This window comes from Camelus dromedarius, chromosome 14 (assembly GCF_036321535.1).
Source record: "Camelus dromedarius isolate mCamDro1 chromosome 14, mCamDro1.pat, whole genome shotgun sequence".
Classification (NCBI taxonomy): domain Eukaryota; kingdom Metazoa; phylum Chordata; class Mammalia; order Artiodactyla; family Camelidae; genus Camelus; species Camelus dromedarius.
The window spans coordinates 57,850,344-57,871,314 of record NC_087449.1 but is presented as its reverse complement, the minus strand read 5'-3'; the positions used below and the strand labels follow the sequence as shown (position 1 = coordinate 57,871,314).

General features: G+C 38.8%; 1 protein-coding gene across 1 annotated transcript in view; it reads left to right on the top strand.

The window, feature by feature from the left end:
- Positions 1–20,672, top strand: part of MICOS10 (mitochondrial contact site and cristae organizing system subunit 10) — a 28,707-nt gene extending 8,035 nt beyond the window's left edge. The window contains exons 2-4 of the mRNA XM_010997648.3: positions 16,970–17,017; positions 18,021–18,130; positions 20,415–20,672. Coding sequence (XP_010995950.1) covers positions 16,970–17,017; positions 18,021–18,130; positions 20,415–20,429 — 173 coding nt within the window. The 3' untranslated portion in view covers positions 20,430–20,672. The remainder of the gene's footprint in view (positions 1–16,969; positions 17,018–18,020; positions 18,131–20,414) is intronic.
- Positions 20,673–20,971: the final 299 nt, after the last annotated feature.

The following is a 20,971-nucleotide window of genomic DNA, read 5'->3' as shown; positions in this document are numbered from 1 at the left end:
CAGGAACTAGAGGCAGAGACCAATATATATGTTTTCTGTTATTTCATATCCAAGAAATCATTGCCAAACCCAGTGTTGTGTTGCTTTTGCTCTATGTTTTCTCTGTTTTATAGTCTTACAGGTTTTTGCTCCATATTGAGTTAATTTTTGTACATGGTGTCAGACCAGTTTCATTTTTTGCATGTGGATATCCAGTTTTCCCAGGACCATTTGTTGAAAAGACTGTCCTTTCCCCACTGAATGGTCTTGGCACCCTTGTCAAAAATCATCTGTTTGTACATGTAAGGGTTTATTTCTGGGCTCTCTATTACATTAGTCTAAATGTCTATCTTTGTGCCAGTACTACACTGTTTTGATTACTGTAGTTTTATAGTAAGTTTTGAAATCAGGAAATGTGTCTCCTGGTTTGTTCTTTTTCAAGATTATTTTGGCTTTTCGGTGTCTCTTGAGATTCCACATGAATTTTAGGATGGATTTTCTATTTCTGCAGAAAATGTCAGGATTTTGATAGGGATTGCACTGAATCTATAGATGGCTTTGGGGTATTTAGGTTAGCAAATAATATTCTGTGGTATGGATATACCACATTTTGTTTATCAGTTTATTAGTTGATGGACATTTAGGTTGTTTACACTTTTTGGCTGTTATGAATAATGCTGCTATGACCAAGTACACAAGTTTTTTATGTGGACACATGTTTTCATTTCTCTTGAGTATTTACCTGAGAGTGGAATGGCTGGATTGTATGGCAGCTCTTTGTGTAGCATTGAGAAAAAACACTGAATGTTAAGCAGAAGAGTGACATAGTTCAGTGTCTCATTTCAGAAAGGTCGCTGAAGTAGCATGAGGAGAATGAATAGGAAAGGGCCAAAATGAGGGCAGGATACGGGTTAGTATATTATGGCAAAGTCATGCCAAAGGTGAAATGATCAGATTAGAGGAAACCAGAACTAAGATGGGAGCAGAAGGAGTGCATTGGAGGCGGAGGTAATGGTGACAGTACAGCGGTGATATTTACAGAACTTAAAATGCAGGCTTATGAGCAGGAGTCATCAGGGGTGACATCAAGCCTACGTAAATGGAGAATGGAGTTGCGGTTGACAATTAGGAGAGGCAGGAGGGGAGCCCAAGTAGCATTTTGTAGTTTATTAATTTCTGTTATGTCTTGAGATTTGTCACTAGTTATATACAGCTCAGTCAGCAGAGGTGAAAGTCTTCTTACTTTGCCATGCATTCATCTTCATGAAAAGAAAGGATTGGGCCTTGTTCCTTCCTTGCTAAGAAAGTAGGACAGTAAATGATTTAGCAGCTGACCTGCCTTGGAATTAACCAGCAGGTTTTGTGTATTCATCCGATAATCAATTAAGTGTAGTTAAATTGTTTGTTTAAGACCATTTTAGTGTTAAAAAAAATACTGTACTGAGAGAGGCCATTGAATAGTTATGGAAAAAGAAAGCAAATTATTGTTTTTCTTTAAGTATCAGTTCATCTGATAAATGTGGGCTACCACAAAGTATTGTTGGCTTACCAAAAATTGCCTTTTGGTAGCCTCTCCATTTCATGGATTGATGTCAATTAGGCTAAACTAAAATACTTCAAAGGCTTTTGGTTGTTTATAGGACTAGGTTTCAAATTAGTACATGTTAATTGTTGAATTAGTAGCCATATTTTTTTATATGTATTTCTAAACAATGTTTGGGAGCAAAAATGCTTTTTCCATTTGCAGCAGCAGTGTGAATAATGGAACATTGTGATCTTGCTAGAGGAAAATTTTTTGTTAGTATTGTAGAATAATGTAATTAAGCACTATATGGAACTTGAAAACATTTGAATTTTTGTTCTGGCTGTGGTTTTATGCTTTCCTAAAATGTGGCCTGAAACAGTTTATTAGTAAATATGCTGAATTGCTTTGTCTGGCAAGTGCATCTCAGTATTGAATCCAAGTAAAAATACAAATATTGACTTATAAAAGTTGTTTCGTGTGGTAATGTTTTTACCACGGCCATTGACCCACTAGTGAAATGTTAGGGCATTGCTAGATTGGATCCTGTTTATATTTAAAGGCCAAGAGAGAGAAACAGAGAGGAAGCTAACATTAATTGAATGCCTGTTATGTGCCACCGTGTTTGGCACACTAATATATTATCCCCTTTTTACTCTCCTAGCAATTCAGTGAGGAAGTTTATATTATTTGCTTTTCCAGCAAGAAAAATAATGCTCAAAGATACTTATAGAAATTGAGAAGTTCATTTTAAAATCTACATGAAAATGTAAACAATCCAGAATTGCCAAAGCAATTTTTTTAAAAAAGAAAAACACTGTTGAAAGACTAACATTCCCTGATTTCAAGGCTTACTGTAAAGCTACAGTAAACAAGACAGTGTGGTATCGGAGTACGGATACACGTACAGAACAGTGGAATGGGCTAGTGTCTAGAAATAAACCCATAAATATATGATCAAATCATTTTTAATTCTTTTTTTCTTTTAAATAGAGGTACTGGGGATTGAACCCAGGACCTCGTGCATGCTAAGCATATAGTCTACTACTGAGCTATTTCCCTCTCCCTGGTCAGTTCATTTTTGACAAAGATGCCAAGGCATTTTAATGGAGAAAGGAAAATATTTTCAGCAAATTGTGCTAGAATAACAGGAAAATATAGAGAAAAAAATGAACTTCACTATCATGCATAAAAATGAACTCAAAAGGATCACAGACCTACATGTAAAAGCTAAAACTATAAAATCTCTAAAAGAAAACATAGAAAAAAATCTTTGTGACTTTGAGTTCAAAAAGACTTCTTAGGTCACGAAAGGCAAAATCACAAAGAAAAAAATTGCTGTACTAGATTTGATCAAAATTTAAAACTTGCTCTTTGAAAGACACCATTAAGAGAATAAAAAGGCAAGCCACAGATTGGGAGAGAATATTTGCGATACATATATCTGATGAAGGACTTGTTTCCAGAATAAATAAAGAATTCTTCAATTTAATCTTAAGAAGACAAGCAATTCATTTAAGAAAATTAGTAAAATGTTTGAAAAGATTCTTCACAAAAGCAGTTAAGTAATGGCAAATAAGCACATGAAAAAGTGTTCAACATAAATAGGTATTGGGGAAATGCAGATAGACACCTATTAAAATAATTTAAAAGACAGATGACGCTAAGGGTTGACTAGAATTTGGAGCAACTAGAATTCTTATACATTGTTGATGGGAATGTGTAATGGTGCAACCATTTTGTAAAACAATTTGGTAGTTTCTTACAAAGTTAAACATACCGTCTACTCATTCTCCTCCAGGTATTTGTTTACCCAAGAGAAATGAAAACATATGTTCACAGAAAGTCTTTTGTATATGAGTGTTTATAGCAGCTTTATTCATTATGTCCCCAAACTGGAAAGAACCCAGATGTCCATCAAAAGGTGAATGGATAAACAAGTGTGGACTTACCCATATAATAGACTGTTCAGTAATAAAAAGGAACAAACTGTTGATACATACAACAACATGTATACATTTCAAAATCATTATGTTGAGTGAAAGAAATTAGGCACAAAAGACTATATATGATTCCATTTATATATAAAATTCTAGAAAATACAAACCAATCTGTAATGACAAAGTAGATAGCCAGCATCTCCAGACTTATCTAAGTGGTAGCCTGGGGCAAAGGGTGGAGAGAAGGGTGGACTGCTGAGAGAGGCACAGGGAAACTTGGAGCTGATAGCAGTATTCTGTTTCTTGATTGTGGTGTTGGTTTCACAGGCATATACATCTTCCAAACTCATTGAATTGTGCACTTTAAATGGGTGCAGTTTATTCTACATAAATTGTATCTCAAAAGTTGTTTAAAACCAAAAAGATGAAATATACCCAGTGTTGGTGAGGATATAAGCAACCAAAACACTCAGACTCGGCTTGTGAGAGTATGAATCTGTGTAACCACGTTGGAATGGGAAACTGGAGGAATCTTCAAAAGCTAACTATGTACACCTTATGACAGAGCAATTTCATGCCTAGGTATATACACAACAGACATGCCTGCGTATGGTCACCAGATTACCTATACTAGAATGTTCATAGAGTGCTATTCATAATAACGCTGCATGGAAACTACCCAAATGCCTGTTAACAGGATGGGTAAGTAAATTGTGGTAAATTAATTTAATTGGATACTATATAGCAATGATAATGAATGAGCTACCGTTGTTCACAACAGTTGGGCCAAAGTACGTACTGTACATTTGTATAAGTTTAAAAATAGGCAAAACTACTTTTTTATGAGAAATCAGAATATGGTTATTTTTGGATAGTTTTGACTAAGGAAGCACAAGGCAGGCTTCTGGAGATGTTAGTTATCTTTTGTTTCTTGCTCTGGTTGCTGGTAAGATGGGTATATTTAGTCTGAAAATTCATCGCTTAATTATGCAGATTTCTGTATGTTATATTTCATAAAAAATTTAAAATAGACATATACTGTCACAGAAACGTGTCCTTGATAATCATAAAGTGAGAAAAGCAAATTTTAGAACATCATGTATGATAAATGATTCCACTTATATAAGTAGAATGATAAACAGTAAACTTAATCAGAATTACTTCTTGGGAATGCTAATGATACTTGGTGGGAAGGATCATTAACTTTGCTGTTTTTGCAGTGTAAGCAAATAAACAGATCAGAACAGTTTCTGTTAAAAAAAGTATTTACTGAGTTCATTTGGTTCCTACAGTTGAGGATTATGAATAATCTTTAATAAATATATTAAGTCTAGTTTTGTCATTTAACAGGTTAGTAATTTAAAGTGAAAATCTTTGTAAGCTTTTCACTAACTTTGAAATTACATTGATATCTATTAATGAAGTTTCTAATTGATTGACAGGTTAATGGGATTTGCTCTTGGTGGGTATCAGGTCCCATTGTTTCTTTCATTGGATAGCCCCAGTTCAGTAACCTCCATGAATTCGCAGACTTTGAGAACGATAGATTATTAGAGCTGGAAGGAACCCCAGGGATTCATTGGCTCCAGTGGTTTTTGTATGTATTCCAAAGTACCCTAGAGGTTGCCACCAGGTGGGAGTAGGTTCAGAGCAGAAAGTGAGGGGAGGCTGAGCAAGTGGATTTCCAGTCAGGCCTCCAGCCCCCTCCCTCGGCCCCAGTAGAGCAGCTCCACTTTGATCTGTTTTATTTATCTATTTTCTGTGTAAGACTTCACATTTGGAAAAATGATCTGATTGCTTAGGGGAAAAACAAAGGCTGTTAACACTAATTTCAACCCTCTCATTTAACAGATTAAAAAAATGATGCCAGACGAGTTTGAGATGTGTTTCCCAGGATCTGTTTTCATGTAGGGTGATTTGTTTGGAACCTGTTTCTTTCTGTTCTGAATATTGGACAGTCTTGTCCACAAGACTGCTGCTTTACAGCTCTCTGATCCCAGCTTATAATTCCTTTCCTCCTGGATTTACCCAGCCATTGGGGTCCCAGACACTTGGCACCCACATATACCCTTTCCATTCCCCTACCACTGACCGGTTACTTAGTTTGGAGCTTGGTTTAAGATATTTCTGCTGAATGTGGTTCCTTCCTATTTCAGCTAGAGACCTTTCTAACTGGGAGATGGCTGTTTAGAATCATGTAACTTATATGTTACAACAAACAGGGGAGTTCATTTCTCACCAATTTTCAAAATATGCTCCATAGTGCCTTAGAGTTTGTGGGTCCCCTCTGGGACTATTATGGGGTTCAGGAGGTAGGGGGCCTGAATGCTCCTTGGACCTTTCCAGTAGCAGCTTAGTTTTATCTTTGGAAAGTACTGGGTTTTCACAGATTTCTCTGGAAGAAAGGCTTTCTGCTTTGAAAGAAAGGAATGGAGTTGTGAAAATCACTGATTTGGTTCAGCCTCTCTCTATAAGGGTGAGGAAACTGAGGCCTGAGGTATTAAGCTCCTTTAGCTGGAGAAGCAGTGTGTGGGGCATTGAGAGAAGAGTGGGCCTTGAGCCCGGTGAGTCTGGGACAGTGTTGGCCTTTCTGAGCCTCAGTTTCCTCTCCTGTAAATTTGGGCTGCTAATCCCTGCATGGTTTTGATGAGGCCCTGGATAAGATAAGAATCTAGTGGACGTGAAAGCATTTTATAAATTGTAAGCCCCTAGACTGATGATTCTTAAAGGCGGGTGATTCATCTTCACCCCCTGGGGACATTTGGCAATGTCTGAAGAGACACATATGGTTGCTGTACGGCGGGGTGGGGGGGTTGCCACTGACATCTAGTGGGTAGGAGACAGGGATGCTGCTAAACATCCTACGATGCACAAACAGCATCCACAGCTAAGAATTGTCCAGCCCAAAATGTCAACAGTTGAGGTCAAGAAACCCTGCCCGTGACAAATGTAACTTGTCCAAACATCTTACTGTATGACTCCCCAGCCACAGCCCTTTGAGATAACACTCACACAACACAGTTGTATATTTTCATACATCTGTATGCACTTACTCTTTCAGCAACAAACAAGATGGGAAATGAAGAAAACAAAAGGAACTAACAGAATAATTAGAATGACTTTAAGGAAAGTATAGCTCATAATTTTTAGATCTTTTTTTTTTTTTGACCATTTGGCATGCTTGTTAAAAAAAAGAGAGACCAAAAAAGAACTGTATTGTTTATAAAGTGAAAGTCCATTAGAATCAAGATAACTGTTAATAATTTAAGGTGTCATTTTTAAAAGTAAGAAGTGGAGAAAGTGAATTTGAAATGCTTTTTTAGACAGCATGACAGGAATAAGAAATAAAGGATAAGGGGTACACATTAGGAAAAAATTTGAGAAGAATACGGGATATGAGAATATGGGTCAGTATTAATGGATGATGAGCTGATTAGAAAAATAGTGCGAGGCATGCCTGGGAGAGAGGGCAGACTGCAGTGGGGCCCAGGTGCTTTTTTAAAATTATAGAGACCCTCTACATTGCTTCAATTGTGTATCTTCAGGTAGAATTTTAAAGCTATCTGATTAATAGTTAACAGTGTAGTATGGGAGGAATTGAAATCCAGTGCTTTTACTTCAATTTTCTTTATCCAACCTAAACCTGCGCTAGAGTGCTTGGGATAATTTATAATTATTGTAACACTGACATAATTGTTGACGGATTTGTAGACCTACTTTGATATATGTTTATGAGTTAGAACAAATGTTTCTGATTGTTTTTGTCAGAACCTGAACATAAAAACTACTTAAAATTCCTGTTTGATAGATTTTCAATGATTAACTGAAGCAAATGATTTAAGCAACATAATTCACTTTTTACTAGGAAGGTAGTCCTAAGAAAGCTCCTAGTTTCTTGGCATCGTTTCAGATGACTAAATTGAAGTCCATTAGTTGTAAGAATTTTTTTTAACCATTTCAGCACATAAGCCTATATGTAAGCTCATAATATCCCACTCTGATTAGAAGCAAAAATACACCATATTACTGTTCTAATCATATGTTGTCTTGACATTAAAATAAATGCCACTAATATTATGTTTTCCCAGAAAAAAATGGGCTGTGACCATTGAAAAATCACAGCTTTTTTTTTCCCTTGTGCCAGCTGCAACTTAAAATTCATTTTATTTCAGCTCATAACTTGTATTTGGAAGTCTTTTTCTTCACTCAGTGTATGAAAACTGAATTCTTGATTTCTTGATGTATGCAAGTCCAGGGGTTTGGAGAGGTTTATTTGCAGGGCTTTCTAGAACACTGATGTCTTTAAGGAAGACTGTGGAATACTGCTATAATAGAAAGTCAGCTGGGCTCTGTTTCCCAGCCGCATGGTCTCAGGCACCTTATGAGAGCCAGATTTGGACAGCAAAGAAGTTGCTTGCTCACGGAAGGCCCTGAAATTCAGGCGAGTCATTGTGCATAGTGATCTGAGATATTCACCATTTGCACCAACAATACCTTAAATGCAAAACCATTGGTATATTTTGAAAGTATTTGATCCCCTTTTCCATCTCTGTTTATCTCTGTCCAGGAGTATATCTTTACCTAAAGATCCCTCCTCTAAGAATCGTCTTTACGTGTGGTTGCTCCCACTCCTCAGGAGTTTCTAAACCCATCAAAGTCATGCTTTAATCTGTACTGATTACCTTTAGTACCTTCTCTTTCATTTCTGCTCCACGTGGAATACGGGGCGGGGGGGGCATGGTGTTGAGGAGAGACCAGTAAGGTCACATTCTTCAGTCAGATGGCAAAGAGAGAGTCTGAAGTCCAGTCTCCCACCTGAGCTACTGCAACGGCTTTCTCTTAACTGGTGGAGCCTTCTTCAAATCTGTCCCTATTGTTTTGAGTGGGCTGTGGTAAAGTACACGTCTGATATATTGCTTCCCTGCTTAATTCTTGTCATTGCTTTCCTATTGCTTATAATAGAGGCCAAGATTCTTAGTTTGGCATAAAAGAGTGTCTTGTTTTATTTCCTACCTCGCACTTGATAATTTAGCAAGAAGGAGCTCCTTGTCCATTTCTCTTGTCACCTTCTCTCCCCCTCCCTTCCCTAACCCTCTAGAATGTTTTGGGTACCCTGCCTCTAGCACATCCTGCTTCTGTCATTGTACCTTGTGCTTTGAGTTTCTAATTATCAGTTGGCTCCAACACTAGATAGTGAACTTATATAGAGTACAGAAAGTTCCTGGAGCCTAGCATAGTGCCTGGCACACACTGCGTACTCAGTTTGTATAATTAAGGAAATGCCCACACATACTGTTGGCTAGGATGAATTTAGGTATTTAGTTTCCTTTGGTAAATCAGAAGGATTATAATAGCTTTGTACATCTGAGGAGGCTACTCTGGTGGCAGTGTAACATGGCGACCAAGGACCAGGCCCCTGGAGTCAGACTGCTTGGGTTCAAGTCCCAGATGTGTGACCTGAGGCAAGTTATTTAACCTGTGTCTCAGTTTCTTGATCTATAAAATGGGGCTAATAAGAGAAGTTTATTGTGACGATTAAATGAAATAATTTAATCCTGAATCATAAGTGGTTAGTGAATGCTTTTCACTTTATTTAATATTGTGTGGTGTTCCTGAAAACATTGTAAATACTGCATTTTTATAAATCAAGTTATATTTTAGACTTACTAAGGGAATTTGATATTAAAAGTTTATTTGATGACTTTTAAATAGCACCAATGTTTTTATAATTATCCAGGTAGAAGTTCTCAGCATTTTCTTTGACAGCTTTCCCCACTGCACCCCCTAAAACCCTAGATACACATACACACACTTAATCAGTTGTTAAGACCTGTAAATTCTGCCAGCAAAATGTCTCTTCCTTTCCAAGTAATCCTACACACTTTGGTCAGATGAATCTTCCCAAAGCACAGCTTCAGTTGTGTTATGCCTTTTAAAAAACTCTTCAGGGAAGCCTCCTGCCTACTGAGTTAAGTGCTGAGCAGACTCCTTGGCCCAGCTCCTGGTACCTTCCAAACAGCCCCTGTCCCTTTGTAGCCTTATCTCCTGCTCTCCAGGACAGGCCTCGTGCTTCAGCTAGATTGCTCCCCGCCACTGCCCCTCCCAGTTTCCTTGCACAAACCTTGCTTGTCTGTGGCTGCTGGGCGGAGTGTGTTCCTATCCCCCCCAAACTCTAGCTGTTAAGTCTACCCATTAAGACAACTCAAATGCTACCTCTTTCTTAAAGATTAAACAAAAACAGAAAGAAACCTCGGCTAAATGAGTTCCCACCTTCCTCTCAACCAGCAAAACACTGTCCCTCCTGCCACCCAGGATCTGCTTTTGTTCAGTTTTCTGGATACCTGCCTTGTTATTCCTTCTTGATCCCAAGCTCACTGGGGAAGAGATTGTGTCTTATTTATTTCTGACCCTAGTTGAACCCAGTACTCATGCCCTTCAGCACTCAGTAAACATTTGTTCTTGAAATACTTTTTGTGGGAGAAGAAGACAATTAAAATTACTGTGTGCAATGCACTGTTCTTCCAAGTTTTTTACAAAATGCTGTTTCATTGGTGTTACTCCCCAGTCAAGGACAGGCGCTATTAGTATTCTTATTTCCATATGAAGAACCTGGCACCTTGAAAAGGTACATAATTTGTCCAGGGACTGACACACACAGCTAGTAAGTAACCTAGCCACTATTCTCAATCATATTTAACCTGTCTTAACCGCAAGTCCAAATAACCTTACAACTGAAGTATAACCACCGTGTAATACTTCTCACTTTTTGAAGAATAAACACTATACACTTGAATGATGTGCTCCAAGAATGAAGACATTTATCCCTAATGCCTTCTACTTAATACATGCCAGTAAGTATAAATCAAGTAAATGTGTAAGGAAAATAAATTATTGGTTCTTGTTTGTCCATTGATTTTTCATTTGTGTCAGGAATAGGCAACAGCACCATAGCTGTAATGATGCATACATAGGATATAATGAATCCCTGATTCTTATATTTACTTTCACAAGGATGAGAGTCCAGTTACTGATACTGATGAGGAGGGTCTAGAGGTACTGCAGGTATTGGGAGAGAAGGGACTTGCTGGAGAACACCCTTTTGAGCAGTTTGGATTTATTTTATCTCCAGTCAGTGCACAGAGGAAAGTATTTCTCAGCTTGCTTTGTTGACTGTTTCTTGTTGATTTTAAATAATTTCAGGGTTTTGTTACCACTCTTGGTAAGTCAAACATCTGTGCTTTCTGTTGTTAACTTGGGGACTAGACAGTAACATAGTCATAAATTACCCGTGCGTAGTGCGTAGTACTACAATCCAGAGAATCCAGAAGAATGCTCTGTTGTCATATGTAACAATAGACTAGTCTCTCTGCTGCTCTCCTGACCTCTGCCTGAGGTTTTTCTCTGCAGAGGGGAAAGAGCCATGACTTTGGAGTCAGACAGTCTGGGTTTGAATTCCACTTTTTAGTTGTGTGTACTTGGGTGAGTCACTTAATCCCTTTACCTTGTTTCTTTTTCTGTAAGACAGGATCATAGCACACCTGATAAGGTGGTTCTGTGGATCAAATGAAATAATACATAGAAGTGTTAATGCAGTACCTGCCACCATAAATGTTAGTACTGCCAAAGTACCTCCCTCCAAATAAATGTAATGCATTGCATCTTTTATTGTGTTTATTGAAACTTAGTAATTCTGCATTTTCAGTGTCTTTTTAATAATAGTCTTCAGAGCTTCTCATTTTCCTACATTAACTGTATTTTAGTAAAATGTGTCTAGCGGTGTTTCTTTTGTGCATTCTTGGGAAGTTGTATGGCTGTCAAAATTCTGAAAGCTGGATCATGTGCTGTATGTACTCATTTAAAAGGACCCTTTTTATGAGTTTGGCTTTTCTTGAAGCAGAGCATACCAGTAATGACTTCCACATTTACTTTCCCTATCTTTGCTCTTTCCTGCTGACTGGTTTACTTGTTCTAATCAGAATCCAGGTAATTGATGTCCACCCAAGAAATTCCTACAGATGTTTCAGCCTGTCTAGTCTGATAGGTGCAGGAAGGCTAAGGTCTTGTAAAATAGCCACCTTCTTAGTCTATTTCCTGCATCCCCTGCAGCAATGTTGACTTTTGAGAAGCTGATTAACACAGACCAAATTTACCATCTCTGGGTCGTTGGTCTGGCACACTTTCTTGGTTAATTTGCATGACTTGGCATTTACGCATGGACACCTGGGACAATCCGTCTTTGCCTCGGAGGATTAAGTAACACAGTTTGGAGCTGACTTTAAACTATTTTTTGCCCTCATAATTTGGGCCCTGAGCATCTTTCATAAATCAGGAATGTTTCTTGGAAATGTAATTCTCACTAAACTAAGTCCCAAGGGTACTTTTCTATAAAAGCACATTCTTGTTTGTTCTGTCATAACAAATGTATTTGATGATTGTAATAGTGTTGATAGAAGCATGATTGAACAGGAAAGCATGCCCATTATAAATCGGTCAGTCTGATACTAATCCATGTTCAAAGCATAAATGTAGCTTTATTAAACACAAGGCAGTTCTAGGAAAATCTTTATTATGTTTTAAAGCAGAATGTTCTAGTTTCAGCAATGAGACTGAAAGAATCCACTATTTAAAAAAATATATATCAAAACCTGATGTATTCCTATAAACAATTCCTAATGCCAGTGAAATATAGTCAACTATGCAAAAAGTAGAGAAAAAAGATTCTGATTTTCAGCCGTGGTTTACCCACATTGTGATCCTAAGCAAGCTAGGGAGATGTATGTTAATAGAGGATTAGCTATTACATTACACTTCTGACTTCTTTTGAGTTTTGTTAGAGATGTAGCAGAACTTACTACCATTTATTGAAGTCTGTGTCAGACACTGCTAGATACCTTACATTTTCCTAATACAGCAACCCTAGAAGATTGTTTTCACTCTACTGATGAGCATGTTGAGGTGGGCCAGAGAACTGACTGAGGTCAGAGAGCTGGCTGGCATGGGGTCGAGCGCTGGCCTCAGCTGGGCTCCCTCGCTTAACACGTCCGTCCATGCTCTTGCCATTCCACTGGGCTGGAGAGTAAATCTCTAATGTTTTGGAAGCTATATCTTTTCTTTTAGACATTTAAGAATAAAGTTGTTTGGCACACGGCTTTTAGGATCTTAAAAACTTATAATTCCTGTATTTTCTCATATTCATTAACTGTCAGTTGAATATGGTACTTAAGTTTTTATTCATACACCTTGATATGTTATTATAAGCAAATTAAAATGGAGTTGCTTTGCAATTTTAATTAATTTTTAGATGCAGATCAAAATGTAGCATTGATAACTATACATTGGAGTTAATGTATTTAAGAGCTTTGTTTAAAATGTTAACTATAAGCTGAAATGAGATCTCAATTACATAATCAATTATTGATAAGTAAAATGGGTCTGTGATCTTTTTTCCCCTATGATCGATCTTTCATAGAAATGTTTTCTAAGTGACTTAATGAGGATTTCTTTAATGCCTCTCCCAACAATGAGTTGTTCCTCCTTAGTTGAAAGTCTCTTGGGAATTGCAACTTCTACAAAGTTGATTCCATAGGAACATGTGTTGCTCCAACTTGTTCTGTTTAGGGACTAACATCCAAAGTACATTTCTACCCCAGGACTGCAATCAGATTATGTATATAGATAAAGGTGTATACTGGTATACTGCTGTTGGTTGTTATTCTTTTAAATTTGTTATAAAATCCATTTGGGCATATGATAAGGCGATATTTTTTATGTAGTTATGTAGTGGAGTGAGTTCACTGTTGTTTTTGTTACTAAAATGGTATCAGATGAACTGTTAAGGAATTACTTCTTTCTAAAAATGTGTTTTATCTACTAGCCAGTTTTATGGTGTGCTTTTGGGCACTAAGCATGCATTAAAGTGCAGCGTTAAATTGATTAGAGTAATTTCTTTTTGAAAGAATTTGTGCCAATTCTTTTTCCTCTCTAAAAGAAATGGTTTCAGAGCATGGGCTCCTTGCCTAATGTCGATTCCATAAGGCTTCTCTGTTGTGGTTTTTTTTTTTCCTTGCTCCCCCTTCCTCCCCCCATAACTGGACTTTGTCATGAGGAAGATGTGTACCTGTAGTCAGGAATTTCTTTACTTTAGGGTTATTTGTCATTCCAGACAGCATGGGCCAAAAGAACAGGCTTAAAGGGGGAGGCAGAGTTATATAAATTTTATTCATGGTTAAATATTTGCTTCCAGGGAAGGTGAAAAATGCTTTGTACTTTTTCCTTTGGCTTTTTTCCTCTAAGAAAACTTGTCATTCAACAACAACAACAAAAAAAGTGGCCAAAGGCAGAGAACTCTTTTCTTTTCCATGTTAGTTTGTTTTTATTGTAAGACAAACCTTTCAAGTTTTATTGTTATGAAGTTTAAACCTGGCCTAGAGGTGCCAGTCTTTAGTGGAAACAGCTGCAGAGTTGGTGTCCCCTGATCAGGTGGGACTTTCTTTGAAGCAACATGTTGCCTTTTAAAAGAAAACTGAGCATGTAAGAACTTGAACCTGTAAAACTCATCAGCAGTTCTACCATTGTTTATCTCTTCAATAACTGAGATAGTTAACTTGAAGTAAAACATTGGCATTTAAAAGTCATTTTCCATATTATTTTTTCTGAGGAGAACAGACTTGTTATTTTGTGTCTTAAAAATATAGAAACGGAGGGGAAAAAATCACTTGTAAGAATTGAGAATGTAGCAGCCCAGTTTAACTATGACCATAGAGCACACTCCGTCTTTGGGCTAGTCTGAACTGTGATTTTAATCTCACATTTATACTTGCAGATAAATGCCTTTACTAGGAGTAAAACTGGGTGGTTGGGCATATACCTGAACTGAAATGAAGTCTAGAGATTAAAGAGTGTCTACTCTACACTGATTAATGTTGAAGCATTTCTCATCTCTGTGGCTGAGTGATACTGGTAGCAGTGGGCTTAGCATCATTCTTGGTCTTCTATTAGGAAAAGTTGAGTTTCAGAGAGCTTTTTTTTCCTTGGGGGAAAATAGGAGAGACAGGCATGGAGTCAGAGGAACAAGAAAAATGCTGAAATATTTTCCTTTTAGGCTTTTGATTTGTTTGCCAAAAAAATTGCCTTCCAGATGGAGAAGACCAAAAGCTCTGATTGTAAGCCATTATGTTTTTACTGGCCTACCTCCCCATCCCATTGCCTGGTTTGAAATCTGTAAGCCAGTCCAAATTCTTTACCTCATTTTCTAGTACCAATTTACTGTCTTACTCATCTTCCAGCTGCACGGGGGTGAGGCAAGTTGCTTTGAAATTGAACCTTGTACCATTTTATAAACCAAGCGACGGGAGATTCTTGCCAAGGGGTACCAATCGCGATAGGTGCCATTTCTCTGCAGTTCTCGAGTCCCGCCTACCAGGTAGACTTGTGTCTGTGACGTGTGCTGTAGGATTAGTCCAGGAATGGATCTGAACAAGTCCTTGTGGCCTTGTGTGGACTTGTTACTACCCTGGTTGCCTAGTGTTCTGGGCTGCTGCACAGTTTGGTTTTTGGCTGTATCTTACTTCACTGGCAGTAGAAATCTTGACACTCCCAATTTCCCCTGGGGGAGGTGGTGATTGTTTAAGGGTGAGATTATCATGGAATCCAATGTCAGGACATAGTGGGTAGAGTAGCTTTGGATTTTGGCAGACTTGGGCCCAGTTCACTGCTTTCCCACTAAATAAACAGATACCCTTGAACAAGTTATTTTCTGCAGTTAGAAAATGGGGAATACCATATCAGGGTGTTGTTTGGTTTAACAGATAATTTTTTTGGTGGAGTAGGGAGAGAATGTTGGGTACTCGTGGGAAATACTGATGTTCATTCGTTTTACTTCTCATGTCAGCCTTGAATAGGTTAACTAATGCCGTCTGTAAACTGACTAGTGTTCCATCATTTTATTAAATTGCATGGAAATTGGGATGACATGAGTAATTACATTTTAAAATTGGGCACCCAGTACCTAATGCAGGGTCTATTGGACAGGACAAAATAATGATTTTTAATTAAAATTCATATTTGTGTAAGATACAGTCATAGGAAAGAACACACATCATGGCCACATATAAAGTGTAAGAGAGGATTATCAGAAATCATTCTGGGTGATAGCAAAAATACTTTTCTTCAGGCCAGCATCAGCTGTTTGTTGCATAGGTGAATCCAAAAAGGTGTGGATTAGCTTGCTTGCTCAAGACGAAGTTCTCTGTGTTTGGAGAACTAAATTCATGGTTAGGCAGAGAAGAAGCTTTTGGAATTTCAAGAGCACATATTTGAAAACCATTAAGGCAAGTGAGAATTGGGACTTTTATGTGGTACTTAGTTGTAAAGAGATTGGTCGGGGGCTCTGTTGGACAATGGAACAGACACTTAGTGAAGAGCATCAGAATACTCTGAAAAGTCTGAAAACAGTTATCTGTCAAGTCTAGTAGAAAAGAAAAATCAGATTTAGGCTCTCTTTCTTGGCATGTATAACTTACTTTTTTGATAATGGAAAAATAAGTTTATCTTGAAGTTTGGGACATACATCTCCACAATGTGTGACATAATTTTTTTCCTAAATTGGCCCCACAGGTAAATATTTTTATTTTAATGGCTTTACATTCACTTTAACACACTTTATGAACAATAGTTAGCACTCAAATTTGTGATTTTACCAATGTTATTATTTAGGTTGAGGTTGAATTTATATAATTAAATACATACATTTTTTTTAAAGAAAATAAGTAAATAATTGTGCAGATGATGTGTAGATTAGCAAAAATTGTGACCATAGCAAAAGAATGACCAAGGTTTTGAGAAATACTGTTCAAAATGAGGACTTAACCTTTTTATTTTAACCCCAAGCTTAGATTCTTGTGAAGTTTGATTTAAAATTAGGTATTTAAAATTTTTTTCTACCAAATCATTAAAACAGGCTCGCATTCATTCTTTTATTTTGAAAGAGAGTGTTTTAAAATGCCCTGTGAATGAAATGAGGGGAGGGATTTAATCTCCACATTTGAGGAAGTGCTTCCCCTCTGTCTGGGCACTCTGACTTACTTATGACAACCTTTGGGAATTGTTCTAGATCACTCCTTTCCATCTTCCTCTAAAAGTAGCCATCATTCAAAGTGCTGAAGTGACAAGGGGAGCTGTTGCCCTGATGTCCTGGCTGTGGCACCCCTACGGAGGATGGGTAGGAGAGCCCCAGTGCCGGGGGCTGATCACAAGCAGTGCAGAGAGTGTCTACTCAAGAACTGTCTCTGGGTGTGTTCCCCAGCCCCCAAGACTTGTCTAGACAGAATGGGGAATAAAGTTCTTATCCCCTATCGGGGCAGGGAGGCCAAAGACATCTGTAAATCCTCTGACGACAAGAAGGAAGGTTAGAAATGAGAAAATCATATCTCTGTACTAAATTATGAAAAAAAAATCTGTTCTATAGATGTTTATTTTATTTTTGTCAAGTTATTAAGATATTTAACATGTTTTTCCTCCTTCTTTGTAGGTACTGGTTTTGGATTAGGACTTGTCTTCTCACTTACCTTCTTTAAAAGTAAGTGTGACTCTTACTTCCTTTTCAACATAATGTCCTAGTGTATACACACACATAGCAGGGACACTTCTGGAGGGCATGGCTACCTGGTTGCCAATCCATCCATTTATGGGTTTAGGTAGGCCACTGTGAAAGGAGTAGACAAAAAATGTGGACTCAAAAGAGGTCAGAATGGGTTGGACATCTCCAGAATGCCCCCTGGGCATTGAGTCCGGGTGCCTGATATCTTAAATATGATATCATTTTAAAAGCCTGTACTTTCTGCTAGTGAGTCATTTGGCCAGACCTACATGCTCAAATATTTCTAATTAATTATAATTTTTTCTAAAGGAACTTGAAAATGAGAGTCCTGCTAGTAATAAAAAGAAGTAGAGCAGAAATACACATGCTTTCTGGCCAAAAATTCTCCTAAGCAAAGGGCAGGCACTGTCCCTTTCATTTTGTGGAAGAACTTCTGCAGTTTGGATGTTAAATAGAAGCCAGAGGGGTCACTTTGACCTCTTTCCATGAAAAACTGGTGGGGAACACATGACTAGAGAATCATAATTAACACATAGTGCTGGTATGAAATAATCATTTTTATGGTATTGGCTTAAGTAAACCTCAGGACTTACTAGAATCAAAATATGTAAATATTGATGAAATTCATATTTTAAAAATTCAAACACCTTACCGAAGGTGGCATTATTTCTGATAAGGTTAAGAAATCAGTTAAAATGAGCAAATGATTAAACTGATATAGGTAAATTAAAAGGTTCAACTGTGTCTGCTGTTTTCATCATTGTACCGCTTATTAGTCCAGCAAACCTAGTGGCCTCAGAACCTAATGGTTCTGAGATGCCCCTCTCCCTCTCCCTTTTCCTGGCCGTTGATGAAACGCTGACAGAAATGAATGGCGTGCTAGAGCCATCAGTATGATGCACGTTGAATGTACTGAAGCTGACAGAAAGCTTTATTTTCCCTTAATGCTCCCTGTTGGGACTTTCCTTTTTCTGCTCACTAGGAAAAACGTGGCCGTTAGCCTTTGGTTCTGGAATGGGATTGGGAATGGCCTACTCCAACTGTCAGCATGATTTCCAGGCTCCGTATCTTCTACATGGAAAATATGTCAAAGTATGTACAGAATTGATATTTCTTTTTCTTTCAGAAGAAAATGTTTTCTCCTGAGTCCCTGAAGAATTCTTTCGAGTACACATAATTCATAAATAAATAAACTGTTGTGTCATTGTGGCACTACTGAGACCCTAAGTGGTCTTTCAACCTTTAGTGATGTCGACGCTGCTTTGGTGCCCTGCACTTCGAAATGCCTGTGTGCGTTCGGATACACACTCGTGTTAGCTCGTGGGAATTGACGAGCCTGTCTTGGAGTTTGTCATTGTGATAAAGTAGCTTTGTGTTAAATATCTGAATATCTGTAGGTAGCACTTTTGTCTGAGGTCTCAGAGTGCCCTGTAAACATCTCACGCACACTCGAGCTCAACCTAAAGACTGAGATTCAACCATTATCCTGCTTTCTGCTGAAGAGGGCCTGTCCTTGACTAAGTCCCACATGTTTCTTCTGAACTCCTTGTCTGCAGATGGATTTTTAACAATGCAGACTAGATGAAAAACTGTAATACATGCCTCAAGAGGAAGGAGGTAGCTCATTTCCTGAAGGTTTTGTGTGTAGCAGCCTTTGGACAGAGGTGGTATTTATTTTTGTATCCCTAAGGCCTGGAACAAAGTAGGCACTCAAATAAATGTAAAATAAATGAATGAAGTAAAGAATGTATCTTACTAGACATGCTAGTGGCCTCAGGCTCTTTATTACTAAGGCATAACCTTCACAGCAACACAGCCTTCATGAAGGACTTCACATTACCTGGAAGTGCAGAATCATCCACTTTCTAAGTTACCCTTGAGCTGGAATCACTGTTATCTGGGCAGCGGCAGGGGGCCTGTGGAAAGAGCACCGGAGCCAGGACACCCAGATGTGAGTCCTGGTTCATCACTTGCTTTCTATCTGATCTTGAGGTTTTCACTTCTGAGATTCTATCTATAAAAAAGGGTAGTAATTTCTACCTCCAGGGTTGTTGTGAGGATTAAATGTGCAAATGTTTTTAAGCTGTGAGGTGCTATATGAATAGAAATGGTGGTTATTATAGTGGAGGCCAGTTGAGAAAGGGTGATTGACTCGTCCGTTGTTCTACCATAATAACAAGTAGAGCAGAAAATGGGTACAAATGAGCATCCCAATTCTGGTCAAAAGCTGTAGCCACAAGGGTCACCAAATCTTAAATGACAATATCCCCCCCCAGCCTGATAGCCTCTACCTTAGATCTAGACTGGATCTAGACTGTCAGCTGCCTGCTGACCAGCCTGTGCATGCCTGGGGAGAGGACTGGGGCAGGGGAGTTGACCAGCGGGAGAGCCTGGCAGGCCTCCCTGCAGGCACTTGCCCCGCTCCTGCACGGTAATGAACCACCCCTGCGCCAAAGCCGGGGTGAGCTCATCAGAGGGACGGCGCGGGCAGAGGCGCAGCTGCGCGGCACTGGAGCTGACGACAGGCAGTTTCCACTGCTCCTCAGCCTTCGCTCTCTTGGCGCCACAGCTGAATTTGGAGAACAGAAAGGAACTGGGAGAGGAGCTTCAGGTCTTTTAATTGTTTAAAATGTTTTCATTGTTCCAAACTGAGTTGTCATGGATAATGGCTCAGGGGTGATTCTGTGCGTATATATTTAATGGCTGGGAGTTACTGTGGAAAATATTGTTACATTTTTTACAGCCTTGTGTGTACTGCTCCAAAATGGCCTTGTAACTTTATCTGAACTTGAGTCTGTGCCTCGGTGTTGTCATCCTCCATTCTCTGAAAAGGGGAACAAAATCCCAACTTGGGGCTTTTTCGATGTAGTCATATTATGGTAATTGCTTGCTGAGTGCCTGCTATGCCCTGTGGACCATCCTAGGTGCTTTATCTTTATATTCTTTCTCTAGACCTCTCTCCCAGTAGATTTGTAGAGAGGTTTTATTACTTTCATTCAGCAGATGAGAAAACCGAATTTTACTGAGGTTAAGCAACTTGCCAAAGTTCCCGTCATCGGGAGGCTGAGTCCAGGCCTTGCTCTTTCCGCTCACCTGGGATCCATCCTTTTGATGCGTTTTAAGAATACAGTTATCTAGGCACTGACTGTTTAGCCCTGTTCTGCTCATTTTCCATTTTCCCCCCGCAAAGATTGGGAAGCCACTTTTAAGAACCTGGGTGGGATGGATACCGTCCTCTCCTGAGACAGATTTAAAGCAAACAGGGTGGTAAGGTTTGGGGCCTGTCGGTTGCTTGGCTCTGACCTGCAGCAGCAAGTTAGAGAGGGTTGTCCAAGTGCTGTCCACACAGTTCTAACCTGAGTGTCTTACTCTACAGGAGCAGGAGCCGTGACTTCCACCTGAGAACATCCTCGTGGGAGGGAAAGAGAAATCATGTTTATTCCTCAGGAATACTGAAGTGCCCTGGAGTAAGCTGACATTCTTCTGTAACAATGTTATCAGTAATGCTTTAAACTCCAGCACACTGTTTATGTATTTGAAACCAAGTTTGTTTCTTGTTTTGTATATTCTCTCTGGAAATTGCAAGGAGGTGGTCTTAAAAGAAATAAATTAAACAAAAATAGGCTGCCCAGTGCATCGCCTGCGTTTCTTTGTCTTTGGTCTCTGAGCATGAGGAAAATTAAACTTGAATTGCCAACAGCTGTAACTGCCTGGTCCCAGCCTCTCTTGAGAGCCTTCCTGGAACCACAGCCCTTGTGCATCCCTCCCCACTCACCCCTTAATGTGTAGTTTTCAGAACTACCTCCACCTCATAAATCGGAGCTTGGAGAGTGCTGCGGCATTGTCTGGTGAGGATGACAAATGTCTCGAGGATCCTTGCTTTGCTCTAGCAACTCTTTAAAATCTGCATGTTATTCTCACTGTTGGGCCCGG